At 41.1% G+C, this 22674-nt stretch overlaps 1 protein-coding gene across 1 annotated transcript; it reads right to left on the bottom strand.

The window, feature by feature from the left end:
• Window positions 1–25: 25 nt before the first annotated feature.
• On the bottom strand, window positions 26–20199 carry cntnap1 (contactin associated protein 1). Its single transcript, XM_029438324.1, is given in 25 exon segments — window positions 26–3349; window positions 5904–5928; window positions 5930–5949; window positions 6038–6268; window positions 6563–6656; window positions 6795–6922; window positions 7098–7337; window positions 7446–7685; window positions 7799–8017; window positions 8855–9028; window positions 9118–9245; window positions 9327–9483; window positions 9574–9777; window positions 10376–10498; window positions 10604–10710; window positions 11305–11479; window positions 11570–11719; window positions 12671–12932; window positions 13110–13259; window positions 13549–13733; window positions 13946–14149; window positions 14493–14646; window positions 14939–15132; window positions 15692–15793; window positions 20031–20199. Coding segments are annotated over 25 exon segments (3927 nt in total). The 5' UTR covers window positions 20092–20199; the 3' UTR covers window positions 26–3149.
• Window positions 20200–22674: the final 2475 nt, after the last annotated feature.

Raw genomic sequence — 22674 nt, 5'->3', positions numbered from 1 at the left:
ATCAGCTAAAATAACACGTTGACAATTTCCTTCAAGCTTCTTTTATTGAGGTGACAGTTTGGCTTTGCCTTGATTTACACAGTAATGGTCATTTACAGTGAAAGTATTACAAAACAAAATTGAGCAGATTGAAGAACATTTCAGTGTGATCACAAACACAACTGTAATGAATGTTTCTGGTACCTGTTGCAGAAGGATTCGGTTTGATGGTGCAGAGAAGTGGAACTACTTCCTCTGGTGCTTTATCATCTGATTCCACACATGATGTCACTGTTGACAGGGGATCTGCAGATTCATCTGAAGTGTGGAAAAGTCTTAAGGCCTTAAAATCTCATAGATACAAATCATTTGAACCCAAATTTACTTTATGCCTCTTTGAATATATGTTGTCGTTTTTAATTCGGATGTTAATCTTTTTAGGTTTAACTCCAGGAAGAATTAAAGAGCACTCCTTTAGTGAAATCAGCAGATACCCTGAGTTAACAACATCCTTCTGACCCACTCCCTCTACTGGTCATTTCATCTTCATCTATTGTATTCACAGCCTTGCCTCCACTATTAGGATGCAGGATGGACACTTCAGGATCAGCACGGAGACGTGGAGACGCCACTCTGAAGCTACATCCAGGCCTGTTTCTGTCTCACTGCACTACTGTTGGTGCACTACAATAAGTGAGTTAGATATGTGGCGTCAGTGCACATGTTCGTTTAACATCAGTAGGTTGTATCTTTGTGGTCAAACTATGAAAGCACAAACATCGAAACATCCCGTCAATCACACATACACGCGCTCCAGGGACCACGAATGATTAAATACTGAGTGGCAATGACGTGACAATGCTAGGCTGAATGTTTATAGTCTATTTACCAATGAATACAGTGAGGTGTATACATTTATATAATACATAAGTCGACTCTTTCCTAATAGGCAACAAAGCATATTTGACCCAAGTTTGTTGGCTCACGCCTAATATGAACTTTGAGTGGTGATTGTCCATTTAACAAAAACACACAAACTATTCTTTGAGTCGATCACAAACCAACAGTTTCACTCCGCTTCAAACTTTTCAGTATCATTCATCTCATTACAGCATTCTTAAAAATATAGCCTGTAAATGCCATCTTTGGCCGAATCTATACATGTTCATACATTATTAGCACGTCGTGCCTTTACAGTAATTGCAGTTTTTACATCCTTTCAATGTACAATGTTGCACAGTTCTGCCCATCTGTAACGGAAGAAAATGTAGAGTTTGGGAAGTGTATTAGTGCTACAGAGAACAAGTACTGTACTTTCTTTATCCTGAGCATTCAGAAAGCTACCATGAATACGTTCACTTTCAGTGCTGAGCAGCCTACAATGAAAAGTCTTCACTGCAGTGTCTGCTCATACATTGCAGAGTCAGAGGATTTACATTCAAAGCACTCTATTTAACTGTTCTTATCTTGTTTTGTTATTAATCGTAGGAATATAAAAGTCGCTCAACACATTGTTCATATATTCACGTATACACTCATTACATCCTAGTTGATTTTGTGCATCTGCAAATAAACATTAACATCATTGATGGCTGGAAGAAGCTCGTATTTTTTTTTGCCTGTTACTGCAAAGTGCGGTCATGCTCTACAATGCATAGCTGATATGTTACAAATGTTTGACTTGTTTTTCACACACACAGTAGTGCTTTAGTATCAAGGAGCGCTGCAGTGAGTGATGAGAGCCTAGAGCTTTGGTTGCACCACAAATGAAACGTCATCTTGCCAGAGAAGAACATTTCATGAGACTATATAGGTAGAATATTCGACTTTCCACTGAAAGCAGCTAAACAAGCAGCAGCGATGGCAGCGTGGTCGGCTACTGTCCTACAGCATTATGCAAAAATATTTTCTAGCAGTATGACAAGTAAAAGATTAGCATTTACACTCTTGTGGTCCTCTGTACATATGCTATTGTGTGTGCATGTGTATTTATGTATGCTTCTCCACATGGCCACAGGGAGCAGCTGTTTCCTGAAAGATGCTTATTATTGGGGATGAAAGGATTGTGAAAAGACTGGTTATTCTGTAATACTGTTGTGAGAGATGTCTGCCCAATCAAACTCTCTGTAGCACCGAGCTTTTGGCAGCTTGCACCATAATATGAGCAACCAGACAGAGGGAATGACAACTAGGATATTTTTAGGTCAGTCTGTCCCTGGTGAGCTTCATCACCTCAACGTTTTGATTCTGCACCACACCAACTTCCTGTTAGCTCTCAAGCCTAGAAGAGTATCACATTATCGCACTTTCATTTCCGAAGCGCCATAGTTGAGCATGTGTTAGAGCATACTGTAATCGGCAAAGCTGCTATCTACTGACACCATGGCAATTGTGAACCACTTCCATGTGCCATTCTGTATAGGTAATGCGCTGTTATAGGCTGCAATACAACAAGTATAAGCGTATATACCTCTTACAATCTTTATATGCATCATCTCAAAGCTTAACATGTCAAAGCTCCATGCCAGTGTCGGTAGTTTTTATTCATGAACACCACTTTTGTTTTAGTGACCTGGATTTGTGTTGCGCTGGGTTAGTTCACTAGTTCTCAGATGTGTTCACTGCTCAAACCCAAGACGGACTATGATGTCAAAAATGGCTCCATCAGAGATTGTCATCAAAAGGTATATCTTAGATGGCAATGAATCTATACAGTAAGATATTGGTAGCATTAATCGGTCTCAAAAATGTCTCAGGAAATCAATAAACGGGTTAGAATACATGAAACTGATGTTCTAACTAAACATCCCTTAAAATCCTGATCCCACAGCGTCTAATCTAAACCCGATCTGAAGGAACTATGTTTCTTCAGATCGAGCTTGCTCAGATGAGGCACTTCAGTATTTCACCCTGCAATACAGTGTGAGACTTGTTGGCTACTCCCGCAACATGGGGCTTGTTGTGAACTTGTAACCCTTACCAAAACACGCACTATGTAGAGCACCAGCCGTCTGATCCCACTCAACGGAAACAAAACAAAAAAAAAACAAAAAAAAGAGAACGAAAGAACTAGAAAACTTAATACAGGTATCTGTGGTTGTTTTAAGTGCTATTTCCCTCTCCCCAATCCCCATTCAAACCCCACCCACTATCCCAAAAGTCCTGTCATGCTAGTTGTTCCTGAACTCCTCTTCAATTTCCGGGAGGTTCTTCTTTTCTCTTCTCAGGGTCTCGGTCAGAGGCCTGGAGCTGCTGGGGGACTCCAGGTTCTTGGGTTCATTGGTGCGGTAGCTTCCCTTCTGCTGATACGCGTAGACGTAGATGCTGTACAGGCCTCCAAAGAGCAGCAGCAGCGCCAGGACGACAATGACTGCAGGATAAAGATAGCACAGTCAGAATTAATCTGCAACACAATGAGGAAAGAGTTGCTTTTTCAAATACTAATGAGAACCAGGCTCTGTTTGACTGAATTCCTAATGCGATATTATTACATTATGTCAGCCATTTTGTTCTGATAGTATCTGTAATGACAATAAGATGTGCCAGAACCATGTTCCTCTAACATCCATCAAGTCAGGTTTCAGTCATGACAAACTGCACACAGAGAAATGTCTACGGTGACTGAATCCTGAGCACTATTTGTATTTCTGCAACATCTTTGGCGCCACTTTGTATTGATTTGTTTATGCACCTCACATCCCAAAATGTACTGGTCTTTGCCACAGACAGACCAGTACTTTTGTCCAAGTTCAAGTTTATGTGTATAACTCCTTTTCATAGTTCTTAACATGGAGAAAGAGAGCATGGCGTATCCCAATGGAACAGAAAGCCAAAGAAAAGAGAAGTATTTAAACAGCAGAAAATGATGTGATGCTAAACTGAGTAAGAATGCCCTGAGGTTGATTACAAATTAACTCATTGAAAGTGCAAATCTCAGAACACCAGATTAGCTATAACATATTTTTAGTTTACTGAATGCAATCTCCGCAGATTGGTGATAAATCTTTATCGGTTCGTAAATTCAGATCTGATATCTGCTGTGGAGCCTTATGCACCAGGAGGAGGATATTATGGAGCCAGTTAAGGTTTCTGAAGACTGTGGGGATGAGCTCTGATCTTTTTGTCCTGGTTAGTATTCGTGCTGCTGCACTTTTAATTGGCTGCGGTCTTCGGAGGTTTCAGGTAAGAGTTCTGAGGAAGGCATTGCAGCCTAGTGTTGTGCATGAGTTTGCAGCATCACACTGGGACTGAGACTTAGAGATACTTCTCAGGTGCTACTAATATGATTGTTAAAGTCAGTCTCCTAGAATCCTAGATTTGTAAAGTGGTTCTTGTTTTACGAGACCAGCCTGTGAGACTTGGCACCTACAGATGTTTTTCACAACCAAAGGTTCCGACTTCAGCTCTGTGTAGTTTTAATGTCCCCCCCCCTGTGTTTGCTTGGGTTTCCTGCAGGTCAGCTGAACTGGAGACATTAAATTACCTGTAGATGTGTGTTTGTTTGTCACTCAATGTGTTCACTGTGTAATGTCCACAGTGTCTCCTCGTGTTACTGACAATGCATGCTGGAAAAGGCCTCCACCCCTCATACCCTCAGTAGATGCATATAGAGAATGATGGGTCGATGCTGATGTGCACCCAACACAGATGTTAGAGCAGCAACGAAGCAAAACATGTATTTAAAGTGTTTTTGTCACAGGTATCGTTGTGATAGATTTGTTTGCACCAGCACTTGTTCTTTATCAACAACATTGTGGTGTTGTTTCTCAGACATAAGCATTTTATCCTGAGCGTTGCATCAGACAGGTTGTGTCTGATAACCAGCAGGGCACTATTGTTGGGCTGATTGAAAAGCGCACAAATCTTTGATAATGACATGCTGATGCCCCGCATTAGCATAATTCATCTGAATCTGAATCTATCAATGATGGAGAGTAAGCTCGGCCCATGCAGACTAAATATAGCTGATCCGGTGAAGGTCTCAGACAGGGATGGAGCAGAGAGTCTCTGCGCTGCAGTTTAACCCTGAGACTCCAGCCTCTGCTGCTCACCGGGGAGACCTGCTCTAATTGTGTCCGTCATCTGTAATACTGTGCTGCAAAACGCTCTTGTGGTCTCAACATTCCTCTTGTAATAAGGTGCAGGGATATCATGGGGATTACATTGTGGAAGAAGCATATTAAATATTGATGTTTTCAAGAAATCCATAGATATACAGAGAAAAACACATTTGTCAAAATGCAGCCTCGGTTAAATGATTTTTGTTTTAATGCATATGTTATTTTTATATGATGTCTCCATCATTTCATATCACAATGATGTATTACATCAGAATTAAATAACATTTCTATCATAGCTTTCTCAAATTACATTAAACTCCTTAGGTCATAATCTCTTTCTTTTCCTTTTACGTGATTGTTTTAATATCATTACATTATTTGGTAATAGCTTTTATGGTGTAAAGTTATTGTACTCATCATAAATGATCTATTTCCGGATGAGTATTGTATACAAATGTACTCATATTAGTGTACACATCTCTTGCAAAGACAAATAAGCATATTTTACTTGAATTCATTTCATTCATATACTCAGGAAGATTAAAAAAGATAATCTGAGCTCAAATATAATCTCCAGGATGATAATGCTTTAGAAATTCTGTTTATCTTTCAATAAGTACGATTTTTCGGTGTTGTCCCACATATAATACATTTCATTCTACAGTCAGACTAAACACTCAAAAGGCAACACTGGTACCTGACAGCCCTGCTCTAATTTAGTAGGAGAGGGTTTTAGGACAAAAGGAAAGAGAATTTCAAAAGACTGTGTGATGTAGGAGAGGAGGGAAACAGTGATTCAGAAACAAGGCAGTAACTGTGTTTACAACTTCTCACTAGAATAGAAAGTAAAAAAAGTAATCTTACCTGTTATCCAAAACAGGCCTAGGTCAGTCATGGATATAAACATACTCTGTAAGGGAGAGGGACACCAATAAGTGGATGAACTCAAAACACTATTCTCTTTTTGTACCGATGCATTATGGGAGGTATAAACTCACCTATAGTGGTAAACCAGGGGTCTACCTCCCACGGTACATAACCCAGGATGGGAGGGAAGGCGCCACAGTTGGACTCAGACACGTAGCCTTGTGTCTTTACCGGAGGATCCGTTTCATTTGGACGGAAGAAGGCCTTTAAAGGGGCGTAGACGTTGTATCTCACCCCAGATATGCAGCCTATGAAGCCAGGAGAATTATGCCTCTGGATCTCATAGTCAATGTCACCAACCTCTGGAAGAGCAGACGGAAAAGACTTTGTGTTTTCGATGTTTCGAACTCTATCTGATAGGAATAAGTTACTCATCATTTGCCTATTATTGTACTTTTCTGTTTTCTATTTGTCTGGTGAGTGTTTGTTTGGGACCCGCTTGAAAAAGGGGGTTTATCCTGAGATAATACATTTATGACAAACAGTAAATCATCAACAAACTTCCCACTTAAACTAATGAATGTATTAATAATACCGGCAGCACGATGAAAACATTAGGCTACATGTTCTCATCAAGTGTTAAATCAGATATTTACCCATCACTCTGCCCAGGAACATGGACTTTGGAGAGTCAAACCTGGCGTCCTCCACTAAGGTTATCTTTTCCACTATGGGCTCCATGTAATCCACCTGTGGACACGGCATAATAAAGCAGATGTGTTACTTTTAGAGACAACCTAGCTGTTTCCAGTCTGTATGCTAAGCTAAGCTAAGGTGGGTGCACAACAGTCAGGAGTTTACACTGTGACAGCAGTAGGCAGCATGAACCTGTGTTTTGATGGTTCTGTTGTGTCTGGTTATGTTCACGAAGTGGGGGTATCCATCTGCCAGGTTTCTGTGAGTCAGCTGGTACTTGTGTGTTATGAGTCCAAGCTTATACCTCAGATCCACACTACCTGAAGGAGAAAGAAAACGAGAGACATCAATATACTGTGTTTATGAATAACTGCTTTACATCCGCTTTCTGTGAGATTCTGAGACTCTTATCTGTGAAAGAAGTGAATCTGTTGCCCTACATATGCAATATCAGCTTGCACATTCTCACACACATTTCTTCTGAGCTTCTCTTACCATCAGTCTTGAGGATTATAGCAATGTAGTCCTGGACGAAGGAGCTGATGTAGAGCAACACCGCTGGCTTGTGAACGGTGCTGAAACTGAACTCTATATCATCTGCTGTGTCATTGTAGCCGAGGCTGAAGTTGTCGTAATGCGGATCGATCCAGTTGGCCCATGCTGCTTCGTCCGATATAGGTTTCTTTCGTATGTTGTATCTCAGCCACGAGCCAATTTCAAAGTGAGCTCCGATGTCTTACAAAAGATCATTGGGGAATTAGATATCTGCTGCAAAGTATTGCTGTAGATTATGTCAGTGTGTGAAGGTTTTGTCAGGGCTCATGTAAATATGATTGCACTCACCTTTATGGCAGTAGAAACCATCATAAGCTGTGTTGTTACAGTCACAAGTGTAGGCGGCATAGCCCTCCATACACTGGCCGTCGTGTCTGCATGGTATGGTAGCATTCAGACACTGTCCAGTACAGTTCCTCCTTATACCCTGTTCTTCATTTACTTTCCCCTCTAGATCAATAGGAACACCGTTCATCCGCAACCCTCGAAGACAACCCAAGAAAGGTCTCAGGGTGCGGTTGGCTGCACCTAATACAAAGAATACTTTCATCAGTGGTTATTCATCTTTACTCAAAATGAGAGGATACATTAAGTCCAGTGTATGCCATGTCACATTTCCAAGTTCACTTCAGGCAACCTACCTACTAGAACAGGATGCGTAAACTTCATGGTGACGAAAGTCTGACCTGGAAAACGAGTAACAGCCCAAGGCTGGTAATCAACCTTGATTCGGGCCAGCTTCACATTAAGCTCAGCCTGAACAAAGTGCCACTCGTTGTCATTGAGTGCAACAGGAGAGCGTAGTGTCACATTAATGATGCCATCACCAACCATAAACAAAAACAAAAGGTTATGTGTGGCTGAAAGAGAAAAGAGGACAAAGAAAAGAAATGTTAAAAAAAAAACATACAGTAAATCTTAGATAAATCTTAGATAAATAAGTTGAGGAGAATAGAGGGTATGCACTGACGTCACTTTCCCACTGGAACACGCCCCCCTCAGTTGGACTAGTGGTAATAGGGCAAAACAACATCCTGCAACATGGCGGCCGTTAATACGGGAAACTGGGAGACCAGGAGTAAAATAAACAATTATCTGCTTAAATTAAAGGCAGTTGGACGTGTCAGTGATGTTACAACTTACCAAAGAACCAGGGGTACATGGACATTGACCTCATAACCTTCTTGTTGTTCTCGCTACAGCAGTTTTAGTTAATCTGTTTCAAAATTGTTCCTGCTGAAAAAACATGCATGCAAGCTGAAAGTCAACCATGCTCTTCTGTCAATGAGTAAGAAAACGTATAAATAATCATTTGTTAAGCTAGCGGATAAATCCAGTAGCGGCTAGGCTAATTTATGCACGGTAAAATGCAACAGGCTTATGCTAATAAAGTTAGCAGGGTGTACATGTGGAGACATCTTGACTAGCAAACAACAATTGTTTTGTCTGTGAACCTTGTGAAGCCGAATTTTGTACTTTTGTTAAATGTTGTTGTTTATGCTAATTGAAGCAATCCATTTGTATAGTCCATCTCACAACAGCTCTTTACCATTTTAGATGCGTCTTTAGTGTTTTCGCGACAGTCGAGCTGAACGCTAACGCTGCTATTCTGTGGGCGTAACCGCAGTGACTTCCAGCTAAGTTGTCGTCCCGTGCATACCCTCTATAGCTCCCTGGTGACAGATGAGTCAACTCACAATTCAGCTCTATACGTATGAAGTTTCGAAGTTGGTCATCAGAATTCTCCAAGAAGACCCCGTGGTCACGATAGGTTTTGAAGTGGAAGGAGATGTCAGCACTGGAGCCTGGCCTGAAGGTGGGGAAGGTAATGTACGTAGGCTTGGTGAAGGCTATGGTGTTCCAGATGTTTCCTTTGGAAAAAATGTAAATATATATAAAAACAACAACTCTCAACCCTTCAACAAAGCTGAATATCACAACCCATAATCGATAAACTCACTGTCGCCATGGCAGCGAAGGGGCCCGACGGTGTACTGTGCTTCTGAGCCGGTCCTGTTGGTGTCCCCGACCACCACCCTCCTCACAGGCAGGTGGTCTCTAAAGTCTAAGTAGCCTTTATCTGAGTACCTGAAAAGCCACAGTGAGGATGTTAAGACTTCGCCAGTGTCAAAGATACAAGATAGACCCGCACAATGTCTCCTCTCTCACCATTGTCTATAGTCAGCATCACAGTTGCATTGAAATTTGGGATCGGTGCAGGTTCGGTTGATCGCGCAGCCACACTTTTGTACCTCTCTGAATGTTCCACCCCAGTAATAGTGACTCACGTTGTTACGACCAATCCAGTATCCAAAAGGTCTTCCATCTATTTTGAAAAACAAATGGTGTGTTAGTTTACTATCTTTCTTGTTTTCCATGAACACACTACCAAATGAATGCACTGACTAATCCTTACTGGGGGTGTTGAGGAGACGGGACTTGTAGCAGGAGTAGTCGATCCACTGCTCACAGTACATGGAGGTGTTGGCTAGAGCAGTGACTTCATCCCACGAGGCGTTCCAGTAGTTCACATTTCCAATATACGGCCGGTCTATTGAACTCCCAGAAACCTTGGTACCGTCCACACGATCATTTAAAATGACTGTCCAAGCTTTATATGCTGTGAAGAGGCATGGCAGATATAGGTCATGGTGATTAAGATTTAAAAGAGAAGGATGGAGAGAATATTAATGTAAGAACAAGGAAAAGAATGAATGGGAACAGAAGGGTTAGAAATTAAAAAATGTACACCTGTCCACCACACACACACACACACACACACACACACACACACACACACACAATCTCTTTTAATTTCCCATTAATGTTATATTACTTTATAGTATGCATGCCACTTGTTTCATTCATCCAGCCACATTTATAAATGTTTACTGTATTTAACCAAAGAAATAAAAGAAAGACAACTATTTCCGTGACCAATTTAATCCAATTTCTATTAAACTCCTCTTCTCTGTTTAAGTTATAAACGATTCTTTCCATGTCTAATGGGATGATACCTAATACTATAATGGATGGTTTTAACGGCTGTTTTAAATAAAAAATGTTTGTGAAATTCTCCTGAACTGCCCCCAAAACGTTTTCAACACTGGGCAGCAACACAATAAAAATCCGTGAAGGTTTAGTACACATTTTTCATTACAAGGAACATAATAACCTGAGTCTGGCGCTGTATTTTCTTAGTGACAGTGATTACTTACACTTCATTTTGCAGTACACTTCAAATGGTTTCAGAGGTCCACTGAGATCAGGATCGATGGTGTAGTTTCCAGACCAATACTTGCCACTGAGTCGATAGGCCTCGCATGACTCTTTATAGACCGCTGTTGTTCGACAGGATCAATTTGTTATTATTTGAAGAAATATGGAATGGGGCAAGTGTAATCATCATACTTATTACAGGGAAAAGATTGCCAGCCAGCACTTACACATGTGACACACTTCTCCTTTGTAGCCTGTGTTCTCACACAGGCAGATGAAGTCATCATAGGACTGGATGCATCTGCCTTCATGTTCACATGGATTTGGACTACATCTGTAAACAAAAGATATGATTATACTGAGTATGTTGATGTTACAAAAGTGAGACTTACATAAGTGTTGTGTTTTCTTTCTTTCATTTCCACTTTCTCTATTTTCTCTGTTAGTTGTTTCTTGTTGAAAGCCTTGAGATAAGGTGAAACTTAGTATGAGGTGATGACTGCCGTCAGCTCTAAAGAAGTGTTGTCTCACTCTGAAGACTAACAATTCAGTGCCAAGCGCCTCACAAACATTTTGAATGCGATCACATTGCTTTGACAACATCAGAGGAGAGCTGAGACGATAAAGAAATAATTAATTAAGGACTATGGTATGATAGGAGTATGAACTTTTTGACTCAAATGACTTGAGAAGATAGATTTTCAGTGCCATATATTTTATTATGCAATTTCCTGATACTAGGGATGCACGATGACATTGGCACGTCATTTATATCAGCTGTTCAAGGCTTTAAAAATAAATATCAGCATCGGCAATCAGCCAAAATATCGTCATATCGGATATCGTGCATCCCTACCTTCTATTAATTCAATCATATCAGGCATGAATGCTTTATGCTACATATCATAAATTAGGTGATATTTCTTACCTGTCAGTGATGCCACAGGTGCCCAACAACAGCTCAGCATAGCGCCCCCACTGTCGTTGCAGAATAATGTCGATATCAAGCTGTTCATTGTCTATAAAGATATGCTGCATGCAACCATGGAAGCGGTTCAGCTTCGTCTCACACTTCCTTATTGTGTTATTAGTTTTCGGACAACCTGAGCGCAGGAAAGCAAATGTATGAATTGAACACATAAATAACACATTTTTAAGATTTCAGGAATTGTCATCAATAGTCATCACTTCACCTCCAAAAAAGTAGCGGTCTCCTGTACGAATTGTGAAAGGGTTAGTGATCTTCAGTGGCGAGCCCTCCTCCTCATCAATTGTGAGGGTTAGCAGGTTGTCTCTGGCTGCCAAATCCACTGTATGCCAGTAACCATCATTTAGCCTGTAGCCTAGAAATTGGAGAAATCAGATTCAGTACAGAGATCACAAGCCTAATGCACATTCATCAAGAATTGACATTTAGCAGAACCCCGGCCCCAAACAAGGATATCTGAACGACAGTAACCAGACATGGCAGTAGTTACTGTCATCTATAATAACCTATCAAACATGTTTGTAAGTTGGGGTCTTTTTTAGCCTATGCAAAACCAAAAAACGAAAGAGCAAAGGCGCTTTACAAGTTCAATTATTATTATTATTATTATTATTATTATTATTATTATTATTATTATTATTATTATTATTATTAATGAAGGACTTAACAGCGTGTGTTTGTCTGCTAACACCTTATGTTAGCCAGACATGCTAACATAAGGTGCAAACGTTAGCATGTCTGGCTAACAAGTTTTGTCTCAGTCTTTTAGCACGATATCAAGTATGTAGCCATCAAGTACATGTTTAAGACCCTTTTAACCTTTTATCAAATCAGCTGGAAACATTTAAAAGTCAGCTGGACATCTCACTGAATTTTAGTGTTAACATTAGTTTAGCTAGCTAGCTACAGCTGGAAAACTCTGTTAGCGACAGTTGTCATTTCAGCATTCAAAATAAATGTAGAAATGAGAAGTGAGCTTGTGTCTACCTCTGTCTGAAATCAAGGACCCATTGTTTAAAAGATTATGAATGTTGTGTAGTAAATCTGCCACTTGTATCACTGTAAACTGCATGTGAAGGGAAAACTTGACAGGCATAGCAACAGCTTAGCGAACTGCATGAAAAATGACGTTGTATGTTCCAAAATCTTTAAACGTTATCTTTTCTGTCGCATCTGTGTGTATTGATGTTTATGTTGCTGTTTCTTTCACTTAGATTTTAGCAACCTGTTCTGGTCTGTAGCCTACATCACTTTGGTCAATGTGACTTGACTTGACTTGACAAGGCCAAAACTTGCACAAACCCACCTGCAGCAAACTGGAGCTTCTTCTTGCCAGGCTGGAATATAGTGACGTTGATCTGACCCTCGCTTAGGCCCAGCTCAAGGGCGCCCAGGTCATCAGCAAATCGTGTGAACATTAGCAGCCCTGTGTAGTCCCATGAGCGGAACTTAAACTTCACAAACATACGAGGCCTCCTGAAGAAGCCTGGCACCTGCAGGTAGTTGTTGGGCCCAGCAAAAGTCATTGGTTTGAGCAGAATGTCCCTGCAGGCATAATGCATCTTTTTCTGAGGGAAAGAAAGAGAAATCAGACTTCAGTTACAATAAAACATATTTCCCCTGATTGTTATTGTATTGTGAGCATGGAACAGATAAAGTAATGTTGTTTAATTACAATTATTGGTGATCATCAGAAACAGTGATAGCACTGGAATGCTGTATAATGGTTTGTATAAAAGCCCTACCTTTCGTGGGATTCGGATTTCAGGTTCTTCCCTCTTAGCCATATTAATGATGTTGACATCGTTGATAAAGACGTTTTCCAGGCAGCCCCGGAAATTTGGTGTAGTGGGCAGGTGAGGCAAATTTTGCTCTATGACACCTCCTACATATAACTAGGAGAAAGGTATTAAGTCACTTAGTCGTTATAATTAACAAGAAAATCAATTGACAATTGTAAATAAATGCAAAAAGTAAGACGTAAGCATTCAAATGAGCTAATAAACTGGCTTGTAATGAATATTTGAAAACAAGAGTTTACAAGTTGTAAGTACAATGCATTTGGTACCCTCCAAAGAATCCCTTAGTAAATGTATTCAGCAAACATTTACTTTACTTTTCATAGCATTTAGTTTACATTTTATACTGTAACTACGCACACAAACATATGACTTTTTAAAGTACCTGTGTATCTAAATCCAAGTGTGTAAACTCTCCTTTACAGACTCCTGTGACTGTGTGACTGTCCACTGTGAAGTTCACCTGTCGACCATAGCGCTTGATAGTGACATAGTGCCAATGTAGATTATCAAGAAGGCTGCCAGCGGTCAGTGTAGTTCGACCATTAACATTGTGTATTACACTGCTTCCTGAAAAACAAAGGGCAAGGACAGGGGGAGGTAAAAACAAAAAGACAACTCGGCTTTATTTCAGGATTGACAGTAGTCTGCTTCTCTCTGAGATGGACGTCATTGTCACGTATGCCAATATTTTCATCACCCATAACTCTTCCGTGGCCATGTCTATGTAGTAATAATAATAATAATAACATTATATATCCAACAAACTACTCAGGCTGTACCTAGGCTAATGTGCAGGTAAAGACGGCCTCTCTTCAGCTCCAAGGTTAAGAGGTCTCCTTGAATCCCCTCACTGTGTAACAGAAGACCATCCTGCTCCAGAGTCTTGAAGTTCATGGAAATAAGGTCGTGTTGTGTACGGGACCTTTTTTCTGGGTACATGTAGACCACTGAGTCATCCCCGTTGTACTGTAGCACATAGGAATCTGCAGACAAAAGATTTCAAAATGGATTCAGTATTTCCAAATCAAGATGTGATGTGCATATTATGTCTTATATAACATTTTTTAGGTTTTAAGGATTATCTGAGTAAATGCTACATGGCACATTTCCTGGAGCTCATCAGATGTGTTTGCAATAATGTTTCTGAGAATGATTTAGGTGATACTGAGCTTAGTCATTTATTAACTAGGAACATATTGTAGCATATTTAGCACTTAGATTTAGTGGCATATTTTCAAATACGATTCACACTATAATTGTCGAATGTCCCTGGAAGTGAATCAGAGACAGTAAATCCCTTGGAAGTGTCCATCAGTCATTTTTTACCGTACGAGCAGCCATACAGCTCCAGCCTCACACCGATCTTCCCTCCATTCTCTGTGTTCCACGCCAGCGGCAGCAGACGAATGTGTTTAGCAGTAAAGGCGTAATGGAAGACATTCCTCTTCTCCTGATAATAATTCCAGTTTGCAGGCAGCGTCTGAAAACAGAGAAGAGCGGGACATAGGGGAGAGAGTTATTGAGTCACTGCAATGGTGTTAACGCCTTATTAAAAGGGCCGGAGATGAACTGATGATGAGATTAACTTTGTCAGTGTTGAGAGATGTAATATGCTGTGCTGTCTTTGTTTCTGTGCCAGTGACAATGAATTGAATAGAACACCCGTTGAATGGAAAATCGTCTGTAAAGATTACATCTGACTAGTTAATCCTCGCTTCATCCCCGTTATGGCCTTTATCCCACCCCGACCAGTCTGGTTCTGTGACACCTACAGAGTTTCCTCCTTGCATGATGTACGGCGTCCAGGAGTCAGGTCGGTCTCCGTAGAGCAGGGTGTACTTGGTGATCCAGTCATATGAGTTGAAGGTCCCCTGGGTGGCGATGGCCACCAGTCGATACTTCCTGCCCAGGTCTACCTGCAGCCATGGCTGTCTGTCCCTGGCAGATGGGGACCAGCCACTGCTGCCTGAAGGGGAGAAAGAGCAGTCTTTGTCTGGAGGCAGTGTACTAAATATGTTCGTCAACAACCTTTTCTTTCCTAGGCTAAGACAAGACGATGAGGAGACGGCACAAACATTATTAAACACTAACTCTGACTATGTCTACATGTAATATTTGTTGTAAAAGGCTAATTTATTTAGCTAATTGTAGACAATTATTTATATTGTTGGCCTCGATCTGTTAGCTAACTAACAAGGAAGTTAGCAGATGTTCTAACTAAATTCCCACAGTCACTATAATTGTTTCTTCCACTGCTAGATTATATAATCCAAGGTCCTTATTTCTGTGCTAAAGTGAAAGTAGATTATACATATGTCGTGTTTACGATCCCCAAGGAGTTTAAGAAGTCCCCAACTGTAGCATACGTATACTGCAGTATTTGTAAATTAGGTTGTTTGCCACTGTGGGAATAACCCTTTAAAACACAGGTGTGACTAATAACATTAATGTACCTTCACATGTGCCATTAGAAAGGTCTGTGGGGTGAATGGTGTGAAATCATGGATGAATTTAACACTACTTACCATACAATTTGGCAAAATTGGCAGAGTAAAGAAAGTTATATCTGGAGGAGGCCAGGAAGGATGAGGCATAGAGCCCGGAGACCAGCGGATCAACACATTCTCCTGCAGTGACAATAAGGAAGACACCAAGGTCAGAAGTTAATAAAAACGACTTCTGTTAATGCAGCATTCACACATCGCTTTCAAAGAGATACAGCTCAAGGCAACAAAGACTGGCACGGCTGCACGGCTTGATAAGAAAACAGCATTTGGAGAGTAGAGGCTCCATTAGACATGAAATACAAATTTGGCCGGATCAACCCAATTAAATTCAAAGCATTACACAAACATATATAATATTTCTGCTGGTAAAGGTATACAGATGGTGGATTACATATTCATATTCCACAGGACACAGTCCCTAAATGGCCTCCTTATAAGGTGGTGGACCAAGCCTTATAAATCTAACTAACTGTCCTGACTTCTACTCTGTGCATCATCTTCATTTCTTCACAGGATGGGTGGGTCGAGCGGTGAAGTAAGAGACTGACAGCTTCTGATTATGCACGCTATCTCTGAGATAAACTATTGTGAATGGCCTGCGGTTGCACAACGCCCCCTTCCTATTTCAAAAGACGTCTGGTCTTGTGTTGCAGACGCACAATAAATATGTTGCTGCGTCACATGAATGTCTTTGTGGGTGTGTGTACATGCCTGTCAGTGCCTGCATGTCTGTTTTTTGTTCTGTGTAATTTATTTAAAATGCATGCTGTCTCATGGGCAGGAAAGTCGAAGGCAAACTGAGATTGTCGTCATGTGGAATTGCTATTTTGCAATATGAGCGGACCATCGCCCGTCTGCTCAGGCTCACTTCCCAGCCCACGGCTAATATAACTGTCCATAATTCTAGCTAATCTTGCTTGTGTCATTGCTAAAGTGAATGTGAGAAGCCCTTACCTCGAGCTGCAAGAGAAACACTGTCTCCTTTTAGGTGCTAAAGTATGCTCTTTGACACCCCTAACAGATTTCATATAGATAGGCTAAAAAATATAGATGAATTGGGTTTTACTTGAGTATCACGGTAGGCAGATACAAAGAAATTGGAATGTTTTAATCTGAGTGTGCACAGGACCAACTAAAATAGAAGGTAGAAAGCTGCTCCAATGTGACATTCCTCTTCCTCTTCCTCCTCCATTATCAGTATATTCCTCTCTAAACGTTTGGAGTTGTTAACCAGTAACCAGGATATCTGGCATTGTAACTCCTGTTCTTACAATCACTGAGGTCATGGAGCACAAGAAAAGGCTAGAAACAGAAGCCGTTAGCAGAATTAGTATGCAAGCTGCAGATGGAGCAAGATGAGGAAGGGTGCTGCATAGACTCAAATTTTAAATAACTTCGTCAGGGAGCAGAAGACTGAGTGATCCCATCAAATCATGCAGAAAGCAGGAAGTAAAAAGCTTTTATCCACTGCCTTAAATAACATATGAAACATACGTGAGCCATTATACGGCACAAATACACCATTTTCTGCGTCCTCCTGTAAGAATGAGTAGGTCACATGAGCATGCGTTTTGTCACCTTCCAAGCATGGACTCAGCATGGCTCAATGAGGTGGAGGTAAAATGCTGAGCAAGTGAAATGTGACCTTGACATTCTGCTTCTGTTTGCCCTCCCTAAGAGGCTTTCTCACCATCTTTATCATACAGAATCCCCTGCTACTGTAAGCTGAAGATGATCTATGACAGATCTCTGCTGCATCACTCCTTTACCGCCATTGCAAATGATCCGCTGCTCATATGGCTATTCAAACAAATATATTTAGATGCAGTGCTGCAGTTACACTGGCGAAGCTCATTTGCTACTAATAGCTTAAGTATGTATTGATTTGTTTTAATTCCTTAGTTGTAGAGGAGAGGAATTTAAATGTGGAAAGCAGCTCCATCCCAGACTACAGCAGGTTAACCCAGGCCACTCAGCTCCTCAGCTCCTCCTTGTTGTCACGCACTCCGCAACCCCACCTATTAAATGCATTGCTTCCTTTCCCTCACTCTTCATCTTCAGTGCAACTCTGAAAATAATCCACTCTTTCTTGTTCTCCCTGCGTCCCATTAGCTCAGACTCTCGCTCATCATCTTGCTATTTTTTTTACTTCTCTCTTCCTCTCTCTCCCCAAGTGGGCGTTGTCGTGATGCAGCAGTAGCTAAAGTGTACCTGAAGCCTGTGCAGAGCATCCAGTCACCAGGTTTTCACCCCTCTCCTTGTAACCCCCCTTCTCTGCACCACACGGAGAAGTCTCTTTCTCCATTTATCATTAAGGGGCTGTGGGGGACTGTGTGACTGCATACAGCTCTTGCACCATATTTGCTGAATCATCAGTCTGCTGTAAGTGTATAGGCTGGTGTGTCTGGACTGACACATCATGCTGGTAACATACAATATGCAGAGAGGCACCTCCTCCTTCTGTCACTAGCCTTTGATGCGTGACAGCTGAGGATTCAGACAGCAAACCATGTATGTCAACTGAATGCAGATGTCCAGCAACAGTATATCAACAATGTATCAAGGTACTGCTGTTAATACTGCAACAGAACAGCATAATGGTAGTAAAATATAGCATACTCTGTTAATAAATCATTCATACCCAGGCAGGCTTCACAGTGGGTGGTGTCTGAATACTGCCAGAGATACAAACACAAACCATGCAGTGCATCAGAATCACATTCACATCTCAATTTCTGTCCAGAAGAACAAAACAGCCAAGTGTGTTCTCCTGATATTAATTCCCCTCACATGGACCAGTTAGTCTCCTGCTGCATGTGCTGTAAACCATGACAGAATGCAAAAAGCATAAACTTAAGATTTATGCACATGCATCACAACCTCCTAAATAAAACACGCACGCGCACACACACACACTTTACAGAGTGAGCATCAGCCCCACCCCAGGCTGGGTCACTGTGCTCTGGGATCTGAGGCTCCATTTTAATCTGGTAAAGCTCCATTGTGCAGAGCAGATATACAGTTGGCCTGGTCTGCAATAAAGAACCAACAGGAGCTACAACAAGCCAAACACACAGGCCCCCACTCACTTCAGGGATCCAGTGACGTTGACAAAGTTCCAATCAATTGCAGAGTTTCCTGTTCATTCACTTTTTAATTCTCTCAACACTAAAGAATGATTGCACCGTTCACTTCCCAGCATGCCATGTGACTTCAGCAGTAGCATGGCATCATATACAAACCATTTTATTCAAGAATGTTATTTTATGACAATAACTAAACAGAAAGAGCTCAGAAAGGTGCACAATATATTAAATAAAGTGTATCCACATTAACAACCAGAGGTAATACTGTACATCTGGTTAAACTCATGTTAGAATACAGTCGCTAATAAGAAGTCACATGACAAGGCATCCCTCCTCCCTGATCTCCCACTGATATCAAAAAAACTAATGAGTCATGCAATGCGCTGTTTGGGGTTAAATGACAGGTAAGACCCTATGAGGTCATCCTGACCCTGATATCAATCTTAAAGCGTATTAGTATGCATACACGCGCTGTGATAGAAAGGTAGATTGCACTTTTTCCCTAATCCAATTGTAACCCCAAACACAGCCCCACCACTGTCCAACTAAACCCGCCACATGACTGCTTCACTGGTTTTACAGTATAACGATTTCCCTGCCAGGTGAATCCGCGCTCGTCGTGTGCTGCATGCAGGGATTTAAGGACAGATGGTGCGGGAACACGCTTCCCAAAAAAAGTACTGCAGTGGGCTGGTCCCGGTCAGGACGCTGTGCCCTGCTCTCTCAACCGCTTCTTTGAAAATGTGTTCAGCGGATTTTCACCCAACAAAAACATACACGATCAAAGCGATTTGGAGATTAGTGAAACAAAACAGAAGCATCGTGCTTTGCAATTAAGTCGAGAGTTGAAGCCATGCTGGCTGAGGGAAAGCACTGCAATGCAGACAGTGCAGTGCGATGGGGGTTACCATGCGCACCTTCTGCAGGACCGACGCGGTTTGCTTCTACACTTTTTAGTGTAATCCAACAAAACTATGCTTTACTGAAATTACAATAGCCAAGACAAGCAGTGAAATTAAATGGTCTGTGTTTGAAGGTTGTCTGATTTTAACGCAACGTGTGTTACTGCCCTTCAACGATGTCAACACCTCAGGCTACATTTTGCCCTTCGGTGGTATATTCCACTTATAACCGAATGTTATCTTGCAACTTTTTGTTAAGCATATGATCAAACGCTAAACAATATTAAAATGTATAAACACTTTGAAATATTTTAATGATATTCTAGCAGCAGATAATAGAAAAAACAATTGCTGTTTCACAAGACTTACGTGATGAGCAATGTTGAAAACCCAAAAATAAGAGGCATATGCTCAGTATTTTGCAAGTCATCCTTCACTTAGGACACGTTTCTCCGCATATGATATGTTAATTAGATCGTAGATTGTTCTGCAGCATCCTCTCACCCCCCTGTAGCCCAACTTTAACTCGCGCAGCTCCAACTCCTCTTGCCGGGTTCTCGGGCAGCCTCTACCGGGGCGGGGACGCGCATCGGATGCTGGTGCTGATGCTGCGCTTTGCCGAGAGCGCGCACTTCTTCTTTTATATCCTTTTATAATTGTTTCATTCACATGTCCGACATGTAATGCTGTGGCTCCGGCGTGATATAATTCAACATAATTGTAAACTAGCCGAGTGCTTGTAGGCAAGGTGGGAGTGGGATTATGTTGCGTCCCTTCCACAGGATGCAAAGGAGATTGGAAGGAAGGAAGGAAAATAACTTTTTAGTCCGCAGCAGAGTGATGGTATTTTTCCAAAACAATAAAGAATAAAATTAAGTTGTCTTCGATCTTCAAATAAATCTTGAGGTATCGGTCAAAATCAACACTTTTCCATCTGGGATGAGGATCAATGCACTAAAGATGTATTCCTCTTTTCACTGGCATCTTATATCGTCCCTTGGCACACGTTTCGTGGCTGCCAACTGGAGTGCACTGCGTTAGTGAGGAGATGGTTAAGAAGTCTTTCTCTCCAGGAACACAGATCTGAACTTGAATCTCAAAATAGGATGTATCAGCACCGTAATATCCTGTATCAGCAGCAGAACCATAAAGAATGACAATCACAGCAGACCAGCAGGCTGCACAGTTCTGTGGGTCGTCTGTCTGACCTCGTCCAGGTATCTGTTCATGCCAGTGCATTCACAAGCATGCAGGTTACAGGATGGTGATGCCAGCTGTGCATGAACTCAGACTCATCCCTGCACACACACACACACACACACACACACACACACACACACACACACACACACACACACACACACACACACACACACACACACACACACACACACAGGGGGGTGGGGGCGGGGTGAGACAGAGGCAGAGGAGGATTTGTGGCAATGGGTGGCACATTGACCACAAAATAAAAAGGCTTTGGGATTAAGAAGTGGGTTTATGGGACGGCAGTGTGTCTGTGATGATGTGAGATTGAATGCCTGGGCCAGCGTGGGATTTACCGTGTTTTCAATCAAATCAGATTGTCAGTTAGTAAGCTCCCTGCCTCTGGCTTTCCCCCCTGAAATTCCATAAGAGTATAGAGTTATATCTGCAGACAGAAAACAATGGCAAACAGAAATGACAGGGGAGAGTAAAGTAGGACATCAAATCAGCATTTTAAACTGAGAAGAGAGGTGAGGTCATTTATCTCAATATATCCCTCAAGTGTTCTGAATATAAAAGATAGGATTTCTAATTGTTAGTGCAAAGTGATGCATACTATTGTGTGTAATCATTACTACTACCAAGTTGTATGTAGTGTGTCATACTTTAATAAATGTAAAACAGCAAATAGCAGTATCTTATTTCTTAAGTGAGTTGTCTCTGTTTGAGAACATTAGTGAAAGATGTTCAAACCAAATGTTGTCTTCTGATAACATGTACAGTAAACACAAACACATGCACTCCCTCTCTCTCACACATCTGCACGTAGCTTATAGAGGTTGTGATGAGGCTGGATTGCCATCTGTTTCCCCGTTGACCTTTTATATTCGACCTTATAGTAACCATAGAGACCGGTTCAGACAACACCTAATAAGGTCTAGTTGGGGTTAAACCACACATCTGGGGGGGGAAAACAACACAAAGGCTCAAGTGATGAACTGATTAACAAGAGCATCCACAGACAGAATTCCCTGCAAATATATTTCAGGCTTCTCCATCGCTCAACCTCCTTCACAAAGTCCATGTGGCACCATGTTTACTGCAAAATATACCCAAAATATACTAAATCAGTCATTAACCCCTCTTATTTTCATTATATGAATAGTTCTGCCAATGAGAGGAAATAATTCCAACTATTCTAAAAAATAAATGTCTTTAAAATATCTTAAAATAAGGAAGAACACTAAAGTAATTAACTTTGTATTCAGCTGTAACTTAAGGCAATATATATGACTCATATTAGCCGTAGGGATGAAATGGCTTGTTTAGACCCGTAGGTTAAGAACATTTAGCTGATAAGTAGTAATTAAGGGGAAGTGTGAATCATGAGAGTGATACACTTGTTTTGCATGTGAATTTGAAAAAAAATAGAAATTTGCAGTTTGCAGCAGCAGTTTGCAGTTTGCAGCAGCAGTTTGCAGTTTGCAGCAGCAGTTTCATAATCAAACCACAACTGACCACTAGATGTCAGATAAAGCTCAGACATGGATCTCTGTTTTTCACACAAGATGTCAGCTTGCACCATTTGACTGAACAGTTCATCTCTTTCCCACAATCTATTAATTACGTAACTGTATTCTGCAGGTGATGTTAACAGTATCATGCTACAGAAATGCAATAAACCTGTACATAAATTATAAATGAATGAGCAAATTATATTTTGGTTAATAAAATGGGGAAAATATGCCAAAAATATTTGCAAGCAGTTACAGAAACAAAGCTGAAAACATGCACCAGGACTCATGATGTA

The sequence above is a fragment of the Cottoperca gobio genome, chromosome 8 (genome assembly GCF_900634415.1).
Source record: "Cottoperca gobio chromosome 8, fCotGob3.1, whole genome shotgun sequence".
NCBI lineage: Eukaryota > Metazoa > Chordata > Actinopteri > Perciformes > Bovichtidae > Cottoperca > Cottoperca gobio.
This window is presented reverse-complemented; position numbering and strand designations above follow the sequence as displayed.